Source organism: Stegostoma tigrinum, chromosome 11 (genome assembly GCF_030684315.1).
Source record: "Stegostoma tigrinum isolate sSteTig4 chromosome 11, sSteTig4.hap1, whole genome shotgun sequence".
NCBI lineage: Eukaryota > Metazoa > Chordata > Chondrichthyes > Orectolobiformes > Stegostomatidae > Stegostoma > Stegostoma tigrinum.
Window position 1 is genome coordinate 58,720,350 of NC_081364.1, and position 12,401 is coordinate 58,732,750.

Consider the following 12,401-nt stretch of genomic DNA (forward strand, 5'->3'; position numbering starts at 1 on the left):
CTTGTAAAATGAGTGCAGATGCACAGCATTTCATTGCTGGTTGGAATGGAAAATCTGGACTGTCAAACAACATGTCTGTCTTCATTTCTTGGTTTTTGTTTGTAGATTTTCTGCCTTTTGACTGCATCAAAATCACTAATGGCTGACTGTGTCGTCATTTGGCTAGTGCCCCATGGGTTATTTATTTCCTGCGCAGCAGGACACATGTATTAGGGTTAAGTGTCTTTCTACCTTGAAGGCAGTAATAATTGTCGGAAATCCCATAAACAGTGTTTTGGATATCTTCCAACGATGTATGTAAAATATTGAGATCTGTATGAGTTTATTTACAAACGTGAAGTTCGTGATGATTAATGTATCACTGGTTAAGAGAAACTCCATCTCAGTAGAGCCATTCTCATTATTTAATCATAGTTTTCTTTGTGGTTGTTAATGTCCATGTCTCTGTTTCTGATTTAGTCATGTGTGATCACTTGTAGAAACATAATTAATACAATCTTATCGAAATTCAGGTTCTAGTGTAGTTGTAGTTGTTTAATGGTTTGATGTCAACTTCCTGATAGATTAATCCAAGTATTCTTATGATCAGGCTTTGAACTGCACGTAGCAAGGAGGTTAAACATTTGACCAGGCCTTGATCCTCAATTTTCCATCCCAACCACTTCCACACCCAAAGGATCATCTGCCCCTATTTCTGTCACCTCCAGCAGGGTGCCACCACCAGAAACAAATTCCCTTCCCTTACTTTATCGGGATTCTGCAAGGATCAGTCCCTCTAGGACACCCTGGTCCGCTCCTCCTCCAGCTCCAACACTACCCCACACCCCCACAGCACCTTCTCATGTGATCGCAGAAGGTGTAACACTTGTCTAGTTTACCTCCTCCCTCCTGAGTAAGCAAGGCGCCAGGTCCACCTTCCAGGTGAAGCAGCGATTTATGTGCACTTCATTCTATCATGTCTACAGTATTTGCTGCTCACAATGCGGACTCCTGCACAATGGGAAGACAAAATGCAGACTAGATGATAGCTTTGTGGAACCCTCTGCTCTATCTGTAAAAATGACCCCGAAATTCCAGTTGCTTGCCATTCCAACACACCCCCATGTTCCCATGCCGACATTTCTGTCTCAGGTGTGCTGCACTGTCCCAGTGAGAGTCGGCTCAAGCTGGAGGAACAACACCTTATCTTCCCCTAACTACCTTACAGCCCTCAGGACTCAACATTGCATTTAACAATTTCGGAGTGTGAACAGCTCCCTCCGGATCCGAATCCCACCCCTACGGCCCCATGTCCTGTTCTACTTGGGTTGCTTCCAGCACAGCAAACGCATATTCAGCTATCCACCGTTCCTGTTATCACCTATGCAGCTTTTACTTTTTCCCTAGCTTACTGTAAACAATCCCTGCTTCCCTTTGTCTCCATCTCCCTGTCTCTCGTCCATCTATTTGACTCAGTCCCCCACCCTCTTCACCAGCATAAATACCACCCATTTCCAGGCTGCTTTTAGTTTCTGATGAATGGTCACTGGACTCGTAACTTTAACTCTGCTTTTCGCTCCACAGCTGCTGCCATGCCTGCTGAGCCCTCCAGCACTTTGCTTTTGTTATAGCCACTGCTGTACCTGAATTAAGATTGATTGTGTCTGAGGACCAACTGTTTCGCAGTGGCCTGACTGATGGTAGTAGTAGTCACGCATGGAAGTTGTAACTCTTGTGGTGAAATACTGCGTGTGATTCTCGGTCATAGTGTGTTTTGTTACATTTCAGGATGGATCATCCAGTTGTACATGTCTCTTGGAACAATGCAGTGGCGTACTGTACCTGGGCAGGGAAAAGGCTGCCCACAGAAGCTGAATGGGAATATGCATGCAGAGGGGGACTTGAGAACAGGTAACTATAGAACAAAAGCCCATTTCAAATACATCTTGGTTCATTTGATATCATTTTACAGCCTGTAACGCAAAAGAGAAAGAAATCAAACAAAGCCGGTGTAATTTAAAGTCATTTCGAGGAGCCTAATATTCCAAGCTTGAATTGGGAAATAGGAATGCAGGACCTTTTTGGCTTGAACTGTTGATTTATATTTCGTGAGCCGCTAAGCTTTTCGGGAGAAGCTTGTTACCATTCTGAACAAAGCAGCCCGCTCGATTGGCATTGCATCCCAATCCCTCCACCACCAATGTTCAGTAGCAGAACTGTGTGTCTCCAATATGCACTATTGCAATTCACCAAAGATTCTCAGACAGCAACTTCCAAACCCGTGACCACTTCCATCTAGAAGAACAAGGGCAGTAGATACATGGGAACACCGCCACCTTCAAGTTCACCTCCAGGCCATGCACCATCCTGACTTGGAAATATGTACTTCACTGTCATTGGGTCAAAAACCTGGAATTGCCCCTCCGTAATGTCATTGTGGGTCAACCCACAGCAGGAGGACTGCAGCAGCTCAAGAGGGCAGCTCACCGCCACCTTCTCATGGACAACTAGGGATGGGTAAGAAGTGCTGACCCAGACAGCAATATCCACATGCCACAAATGAATAAAGAAAATCAAAATCAGGGAAACTTTTCGAATGTTTAAAGTCATGAATGGAGATTTCAAACCACCATCTTTGCCTTTTCACAGAATGTTTCAAATTTTTTGAGTTCAGTGCAGGGTAGCACTCTCAAAGGAAATTAAGGATGAGCAATTAATGCTTGCTTTATCACTAAGTTTCTCACCTTATGATTTTTTTTAAGTGCAAGGAAAGCATAGGTTATTGTGGCGAGAACATGAAATTTGGATGACAAAACTTCTTGCAGTGAGAGCCATACAGTCTACACCATCCTGAAAAGAACTCATGAGATTCCTTCCTGGAACAGCAGGTTTCTCTTACGGGAACCGATTGAGTGGACTGGGCCTCTATCCACTGGAGTTTGAAAGAATGAGATTGAAACACACTGAATGCTGACAGCGCTGGATTGACTCATTGTAAAGATGTGGGATGGAGGGATACAGAACAAGAGGTCATGGTCTCAGGACAAGGATAGGCAATTTCGGGCTGAGATAACAGAAATTCTCTTCACTCAGAGGGTGGTGAATCTGTGGAATTCTCTACCACGGAAGACTGGGACGCCAAGCCACTGATTACATACATGAAGGAAATAGATATAGGCTAAAAGTGCCCGGAGGTATGTGAAGAGAGCAGGAGTGTTGAGTTGAAATAGAGGATCAGTCATGTTTATTGAATAGCAGAGTGGGCTTCATGTTATGGTTTGGAAAACAACCTCCACTACTCGATGCTGCACTCAAATCTCTGCCATATCAGCAGGTCTAAAGACAGTATTCGCTGGCAAATATCCACTCACATTCAGTTGCATGGTAGAAGTTTGAGGGCAAAATTACCAAACTTCACTGATTATGTGAAACCTGACCTGACAATGCGCAAGACACTTTGCAGTATCCAATACTTCTATAACAAAGCTGTTGTAAAACTTGAAAGGGTTCTGAAAAGATTTATAAGGATGTTGCCAGAGTTGGAGGGTTTGAGCTGTAAGGGAGGCTGAATAGGCTGGGGCTATTTTCCCTGGAGTGTTAGAGGCTGAGTGGTGACCTTATAGAGGTTTATAAAATCATGAGGGGCCATGGATAGGTTGAACAGCCAAGGCCTTTTTCCCAGGGTGGGTGAGTCCAAATCTAGAGGGCATAGGTGTAAGATGAGAGGGAAGTAATTTAAAAGGAACCTAAGGGGCAACTTTTTTCATGCAGAGTGTATTGTGTGTATAGATTGAGCTGCCAGAAGGTACAATTATAACATTTAAAAGGCATCCAGATGGCTATATGAATAGGAATGATTTACACGGATATGGGCCACATGCTGGTAAATGGGACTAAATTAATTTAGGATATCTGAGTGGCATGGCTGAGTTGGACAGAAGGGTCTGTTTCCTTGTACAACTGTATGATTCTATGACCTCTTGAATCAGTGTCTGATATGGTAAATAGAAAATTTTATTTTCATCATGATTAATGCAGTTGTGTACTGATGAAGCAGGTGATCCTATCTGAAATACCATCAGGAATGCAACACTTGGCCATAGTACCTTGAGTTCAGTTGGAGTGCATGCAAACGTATGATTACAGGACGGGCAAGACAATGGAGCTTGTCTTGGTTCAGTAATTAGTTGACACCCAAGATTCATTTATTACAGCATCCAGTTAACTTCTTCAGTTGTTCTAACATTTCTACGTCCATTATCAAACCTGGGTGTCCATTGCAAATGTTTCTCAGCCTTCTGCATGAATTGAAAACACATTCACATCAGTCCTGAAGTCATCTTTGACTAAATTTGTTCTGTTTTGGTCAGAATAACATGGTGCTCCCAGAATGAAAATAGTCTGTGGACACTTGCTATCTGAGGTTACTTCAGTCAGCATGAGAAAGTGGGAGCTGATGAAACTTGTGGTATTATATCCCACTGAGAACAGACGTACTCACAACATGAGGAGGTTATCATTGGCAGGAGAATTCTATGTAGTTATCACTATTAATCTCTCAGTACATAAGATTAATTTATCAAACTGCAGTCATATATTGACAAATAAGCAATAGAAGACAAATTTGGCAAACAGACTTGGCCTTTGATCTGGGAAAACAGCGCATTGAAAGCCTGTGTGTGTGTGTGTGTGTGTGTGTGTGTGTGTGTGTGTGTGTGTGTGTGTGTGTGTGTGTGTGTGTTGGGGGGTTGGGGGTGGGAATCGTGGTGGGAGCAGGGGAATACAGCCAAGGTTTTTATTTTGATTTAGTCATAGCAGAACAGTGCACCCTTTTTTTCAGAAAGTGAGTAAATTAGCTGGCTCCAAGTGTGATTTTCATCTGCGCATTGCAAATGAACTCATTCTCTTTTATGTGCTTGATATGAATTTAATTAATAATGTTGCAACCTTCAAAAGCAAACCTTCTCATCCTCCACCTCCTTCCTTTGTTTCCTTTATTATTAAAGAGAGTCCTTTTTGCCTTTTAAGTTATTTTCTCTCAACTGATGCTTTATAGGTTACCCTGCAGGTAGGAACAGTACCTCACAAAACCGCTTCCAGTGACAGTCTAAAGCTGTCACTCAGTTTGTGTCGTTGTTTCTTCCACAGCTACACTTGAGCTGAATGTTCCCCCATGATAGTTACTTGCACTATTCTGTAAATTGTCAAAAATTAGATTAAAAATAGTTGTTATATAGCCCCTTAAATGAGCCAAAAGTTTGAAGCTGTTCCACACAGAGTTATAAAGGACAATGAACTACTGGCCAAGCCTCTTGCCTTAGCGTCTAACTTAACTATTCATTGGGTTAAAGTTGTTGCTTTTAAGCATAAGTTAATATCAAAAGAAATAGAAGCAGGAGTACATTATTTGATCTTCAGGGCCAGCTCCGTTAGTCGTCGTGGCTGCTTTGTTATGGCCTTAACCACAGTTTCTTGCCACCTGTAGCTCCTGTTTTATTAAGATGGATCTTACTGAGAAGATCCAAACTCGGGAGACATCATTTCGGCAATGTGGACTTTTATTTAACTTTGTGCATCCCCACTGCATTTGGTGCCTCCTTTGAAGGGTGAACAAACTCTTACCTTTTGAATGAATCTCCATGCAGAAATGCAACTTTAATATCAACTGATCTCCACTCCAAAACATTTGTCGCTTACTAAGCCAAAAACAAAATCAGAATTGCTGCCGTCACTGAATCTACTGCTCTATCTTGATTCTTCAGTCTTCCTTAAACCTACCTTTGCTTTAGCCTGAAGTGTCTTCAAGGAATACCTTTTGGGTGCATGTCCGTCAATGTGATAGGGCTGCTTCTCATCTATTATGGCATCTCTGTGTCCAGTCCAAATTGTCTCTAGCTTTATAATTCATATTGCTTGGCATCTTTTATTAACTTGTCATCTAATTTGTTTATGGCCCCTAAGACTATCCAGTCATATGGGCTTCAGCTCCTGGTGGTGTTCTTAATTTGTCAAATATTTCTTAACTTTATTAAACTTTTCCTCTACCATGCCTCCCAACTTGCCCTGGACTGCTTCTGTTTGATCTCTCCCTTTGATTAATAGGCCATTTTTCAATGGTTTATTATCTCTTTCCCAGTGCATGCTTGCTCCTGGATCTTCTGTTTGACACACCAAAGTTTTCTTGCCTTCCAGCTTTGTACTTCATGCTCTCAGTAGAATGAACCTGATTGGCAGCCTGCTCTGTCATTTCGTAAGATCATGGCTGGGCTCTGTCTGCTCCCTTAACCTGTCTATAATCCCCTTTCAGCCCCTTTGTCCTCCTCACCGATTATACTCTCACATTACTTTGTGTCATCAACAAATCTCAATACTAACTCTGTACTTCTTCATTATTGCAGCACTCCCCTAATCACAATCTGCCAACTTGGGGTAATCAGTTAGTGTTGATTGGGGGAACTTGTGCAGAGCTTGTTGCTTTCTTTTAGGCATCTGATAATAATTAGCCCTTCTAGTGCTAAATTTGCTCTTCCAGGCCTTGCAGTGAATTTATTCAAGACTTGTCAAAGATTTATTTGTCCAGGTTGTGACATGTCTGTCAGCAATGCCTATGCTTTTCCGTCAAATACAAAACAGATCTGTGGCTGTTCTCGACGGGTGAAAATCAGTCCTTCTTGCTTTCATCCCAACTCCGCAGTGGGGCTAGATGGCAAATGGAGGTTCATCAATAGTACTGAAAGTTGTGTTAGATAAACATTTGAAAGAGGAAACATTGCAGGGATAAGGAGAAAGGAAATGAGGCAGAGCACTCGAGAGAGAGGGATGTGTAGATTGTGTTTTGAATGATACAGAGACAGGAGCCGCATTCCTCTCCAATACATGTCCAATTTATGCTTCTGCTAAAAGCAAATGATGTCAGTGTTTGTCTAAAAACTGTTTATATGCTTTGTGTTAATAAATAAGGGCTCCCAGTCAGACATTTCAAAGACTGAGCCAAAAGTATAAGCTCTTTCATATTGCTCCCAAAGATGTGCTTTAACCGGTGCTTCAAGGTATGGTCTGATACACCATCCAGTGATATGTTGCTGATTACTCCAATAACCACATTGTGTGTGAAAATGTGCCCACAGTGCCTAACTATATATAGTGTAACAGAGAAAGTGAACAAAACTCCTCCATCCTGAATATCATCTGTCTGTTGTAATCCAATCTTTTCACTGTGTGAAGTAAGGTCAGTGACAAACTAATATGCTGGGGGATTCTTGTCAGTGCAAATGATCGTCCAGGATAACAGTCAAAGCCAGTTTCCACTGAGTTTTTATTCAGTTATGGTCAGGGTCAGGGTAAGTCTCTTGAGAGTTCTACGTTTTTGTTTTTATAACTTACTTCAGAAATAGACTAAGCTGAGGAAGATCTACAATGCTGCAAGCTGTCAAGTTAAGATGGTCTTAACATTGCCCAGTGACACTTTCCTTTATAAACCATCTTTGTAAGTAAGGGTCAGCTCCCTTCACTTCGGCAGGAGGTCCAATAATACCAGTGGAGGAAAAGACATATCACCAGAAAAATCGCATCCAACATTCTTTAAAATGTTTTTCTTTGTAATACATTTTCAGATGAATTAGAAGTTCAGTCCAAAAAGACATTATTATTAATTCAGTGTAGCCCAGCTAACTTTAATCCAGTGGTCTTGTATATGTAACATGGGCATGTGTGTGTGTGTGTATATATATATATATATTATGATTTAACATTAGAACAAACCTGAGCAGTGGATGATTTTTTTGGTTTGTATTTTGGAGACTAGCAATGATGGGATTTGTACTGATTTCACAGTTTCAGATCAGCATTTACTGTGATGGCATTCTCTAGAAGCTGCTGAGAAAGTGTGGTGCATCTCAGTTTGGAGTGAAAACACTGTCCATCTCTGCATATTTTACACTTTGATAAAGAAGGGACAGTCTTTATGACCAAGGTTATAATGCTGTATGATCTTATTTCAAAGCTCCTTTCGTTAAATGAACAAGGACTCTCCATAACATGTATTTATCTGAAAGATTTCAGATTATTTTGGATTGAATTACCCAACAATATGCAGAACCTTCTCAGTATGACGATCTCTTCAAGTACCATATTCAGTAAGCAACCAAACTAGAGCTCAGATGGTACTTGATACATAATTGATTAATTTTTATAGGATTAGATGACATCAGAGAATGTCGACGGTTTGGACCAAATGAATGCCACATTCATAAGCATTCACTTCCTTCAGCACTGTCCACTGGCAGCAGTGTGTACCAGCTCTAAGAAGCACAGGAGAAGTTCACAAGGTTCCTGAAACAACACTTTACAAGCGCACATCCAGAAGGGCAAGGACGGCACATAAGTTGGAGTGCCGCTATCTGCACATTCTTCCCTGAGCAACTCATTGTCCTGACTTGGAAATATGTCACCCTCCCTTTACTATTATAAGATGTAGAGCAGAAGTAGATTACTCAGTCTGCTCTGCTCTTCAGTGAGATCATGGCTAATCTGATAACCCCCAAACTCCACATTTCCTGCTTTTTCCATATAACCTCTTGATCTCCTTTCTGATTAAGAATGTCTTCACAACACAGAATATACTTAATCAACCAGCTTCTGTGGTTTAGATGGGTCAAAATCCTGGAGCATCACCTTACCAGCCCTGAGGGTATACCTGCACTAGTTAATTGCAGTGGTTCATGAAGGGAGCTCACCGCCACCTCCAGGGTAACTAACCAATATTGGCTCATCCAGCAATTCCCCACATCCCATGAATGAATTAAGTAATCCTAGATGATTTTAAATTCCACAACCTCGTGTAGGTAGTGTATATAAAAGTGCATTCCATAAGTGGATCACTGCTGAATCTAGACATTGTTGTTCCAGTTCCCGACTCCACAGTTGTTTCACACCCTTCTGTATGACGCGGGGGAGGCACATGGCTAGATAGTAGTTTTGTTGCTCTGGCAAGAGGTCACAGAAGAAGACGTAATTGCTCATGTATTCTTTGAAGGGAACAGAAGACTCATTGCCACCTCAGCAGGAGTGGGTGCCTGGTTAGGCTGTTGGTTTTCTTTTGTGTTTACAATCAGTCAGTACTGCACCACTCAGCAGACGAAAAGTGAAAATGTCGACATTTCCACAAGGCTAGCGTTATCTTGTGGACTATTCACCCCTAAACAAATCATGCAGCACAGATCGAGGCTGTTCATCACACCCATGCCAGTTCTGTGAAAACGATCCATTTGTCCCAATCCCCCGTAGCTTTGTACTTTACCCCTTCTTCAGCTATTTATCCAATTCTGTGTTGGAAAATTACACACATGCCTTTTCGGGCTGTGGATTTGTGCTTGTTGCAACTCACTGCATCAAACATTTTCACCATTTTGCTCCTTTGCCAAAATCCACATCTGCTGTTCAGAATAGTTAGAGTGATGCTTTGTCACAGTCCACCTTCAGGACGTCTCCAGTGGCTTGACGTAATTTTTAAAAATTGTTCTTTTACTTTTGCGGCTTTCTACTATAGGTATTTGTAGTAATTTAAGTGAGGCTCAAATCAGTGATCAGTGTGGTCTTATGCAAATGTTCAAGATGAAAAACGCAGTGGAGATGGATAACAAAGGAACCATGGAAATTTGCCTCTTTGGATCTAGACTTGGATAATTGGCAAGAAGCAGAAGGTGATGGTTCGGGGTGTTTTTGTGACTGGAAGCCTCTGTCCTGCGAGGTTCTGCAGGGATCAGTGTTGGGACCCTTGCTTCTTGTGTTATATATAAATGATTTATACTTGATCATAGGAGGGTTGGTCAGTAAGTTCACAGATGATACAAAAACTGGTAGAGTGGTGATTATTGAGGAGGATAGCCTTAGGTTACAGGAGGATAAAGATAGGCTGGTCCGAGAAGTGGCAGATGGAATTCAGTCTAGATAAGTGTGAGGTAATGAATTTCTGCATGACAGACAAGACAAGGGAATTCATAATGAGCAGTAGGACCCTGGAGAGCACTGAGGATCAGAGGGACGTCGGTGTGCATGTCTGCCGGCCCCTTAGTTTAGCAGGACAGGTTGATGAAGGGGTTAAAAAGGCACATGGGATACTTGCCTTTATTAACCGAGGCACAGAATTTAAGAGTAGGGAGGTGATGCTAAAACTGTTAAAACATTGGTTAGGCCACAGCTCAAATATTGTATGGAATCCACATTACAGGACGCTGTGATAACAGTGGAGAGGGTGCAGAAGGGATTTACCAAGATGTTGCCTGGGCTGGAGACTTCTACTTATGAAGAGAGGTTTGACAGATTGGACTGCTTTCCTTGGAGCAGAGAAGATTAGGCGGGAGACATGATTGAGAAGTATAAAATTATGAGTACGTTAATAGGGTAGACAGGAAGGAAGTTTTCCCTGTGGTGAAGGTGTCAATGACCTGAGTTTGTAGATTTACTTGGGACAGGAGGTTTAGAGGAGGTGTGAGGAAAACTGGTTTCACCCAGAGGGTGATGGGAATCTCGAACTCACTGGTAAGGGTGGTAGAAACCCTCCTAACATTTTAAATTATTTAGATATGCACTTATAATATCAAGGCATACAAAGCTATGGACAAGTGCTGGAAAATGGGATTCGAATAGTTAGGTGGTTATTTTTGACCAGCACAGACTCAAGCCAAAGGGTCTTCTTTCTGCGCTGTAGTCCTCCATGATTATGATTGCATGACTTAATGACCAGACATCTCTCCTTCTCATTAAATGTCCTGGCTTTCCAGCAACTTCCTAAAAATTGTTCAAGCATCCTGGTTTTCACAATTTTCCATTGTTTTATCTGACAGAGCCCGGGGGGGGTTCAGAATCTGTATGGAATTTTATCCTCCTTGTAGTAAATAGCCTGTTACGTTGCAGTGCTAGTGACAGACTGTTCCCCTACCTCCCAGTGCCTGCTTGGCATCTCTGAGGGAATTGTCGCTGCCTTTGTGGCACTGATAGCTAATTGGTGATGACAGCTTTTAAATGATCTGCAGAGTAATGTTGCCAGCTTTGGCTGGACGCATTCCAGGAGGGATCTTCACATGACCACTGACTGCCAACAGCTTCTCTCCCTGACTCAGGACAACCAAACGTCAATTGTTGTGGAGCCTTGCTTTCCCGTGGGTTTTCAATGTGTCCCGATTTTGATTTTAGAAAGTCTGGTCACCCTATCCTTATGCCATTCCCCCAGTCATTTTCATGTTTCTTTGTATGCGTCTTGATCTTTGAGTGTCAATAAATATATGTATTGCTGTGCCTGATTTTTTCTGTCCATGTGTTGCGAATGTTTATTTTCATCATTTGCTTCTGCTATCCTTGCTGCTATCGCAGTGCTGTTGCGTGGTACCCTGCACCTTTTTCTTGGTGTTTGTTTGATTGTCAAGTTGTCTGTCTTTCCTTCATTCTTTCTATCTTAGTGTTCCAAATTCTGCTTTTTAAGGCATCATTATTTTTTCTTCTGATTGAATGAGAGTACCTCTCCAGTCAACCCTACCCCTTTGTCAGTTTTTCCATCCCGCGATGTTTGTGTGTCTTTACCCTGAAGCTGTCTTTTTTTTTGGATTCACTTGACTGCTTCCTTCCTCTCTCTTCCATTTCCCTCTTGCCCTCTTTATCTCTACATATCAGTCTCGCTGCCCTCTTAACACAGAATGATCCTGACTGGGAAGAGCACAATCTGGCGTATTGTCTCTGTTCCATTCTGCCCTCTGCTCTTTTCAACCCCAAAATACTGTTTTCTGCACCTCTCTTTTTTTTCTCACCCAACGTTATCATAAATGCATTCTTTTAAAATAACATTCGTCTGTTTATTTAAAACTACTAATTGAGACTTTCTAGGTCAGGCTGATGAAGTGTTTTCTCACTGAGGTAGGCAGGAAAGTGTTAACTGAGATTTAGAGACATTAAACCAGTTACAAAATTCCTGCTGGATTTGTCATAATTGCAGCCTTATTAACAGGGAAATTATCTCTTTGCAGCTCTTTGCTCTGAGACCATCTTTGTCATTTTAACAAAATTATTTTTACAGCACAATTCTTGCCCCCAACAGGCATCACATAATGAAGAAATGTCACAGTCTGATAGATAGTTGCTGTTCAGTGTGTCATCTGTTTCGCTCCTCATGAACCCCATTAAATTGTCCATTTGTAATGGCTTAGCTTAATGTACTGAATATTGCCAAGCTTTTGATCATTAGGTTAGACCAGGACACCTTTTAACACATTTCTGATGTCAGCCACTAGTGCACTTATTCCTACTGTCATTTACTTCAGCTTCTGGATGAGTACCTAAGTAGGAAAGGCTTAGAAGGATATGGGCCAAATGGCATTTGGGGTTAATTCAGATTGGGGTGTCTGGTTGCCATGGATGAGTTGGACCAAAGG

General features: G+C 41.8%; 1 protein-coding gene across 2 annotated transcripts in view; it reads left to right on the plus strand.

Annotated features, from left to right (window-relative positions):
* sumf1 (sulfatase modifying factor 1) overlaps positions 1–12,401 on the plus strand; it is a 175,387-nt gene that overhangs the window by 53,428 nt on the left and 109,558 nt on the right. For both annotated transcript variants that reach the window (XM_059649972.1, XM_059649973.1), the window contains exon 5: positions 1,768–1,890. In XM_059649972.1, coding sequence (XP_059505955.1) covers positions 1,768–1,890 — 123 coding nt within the window. The remainder of the gene's footprint in view (positions 1–1,767; positions 1,891–12,401) is intronic.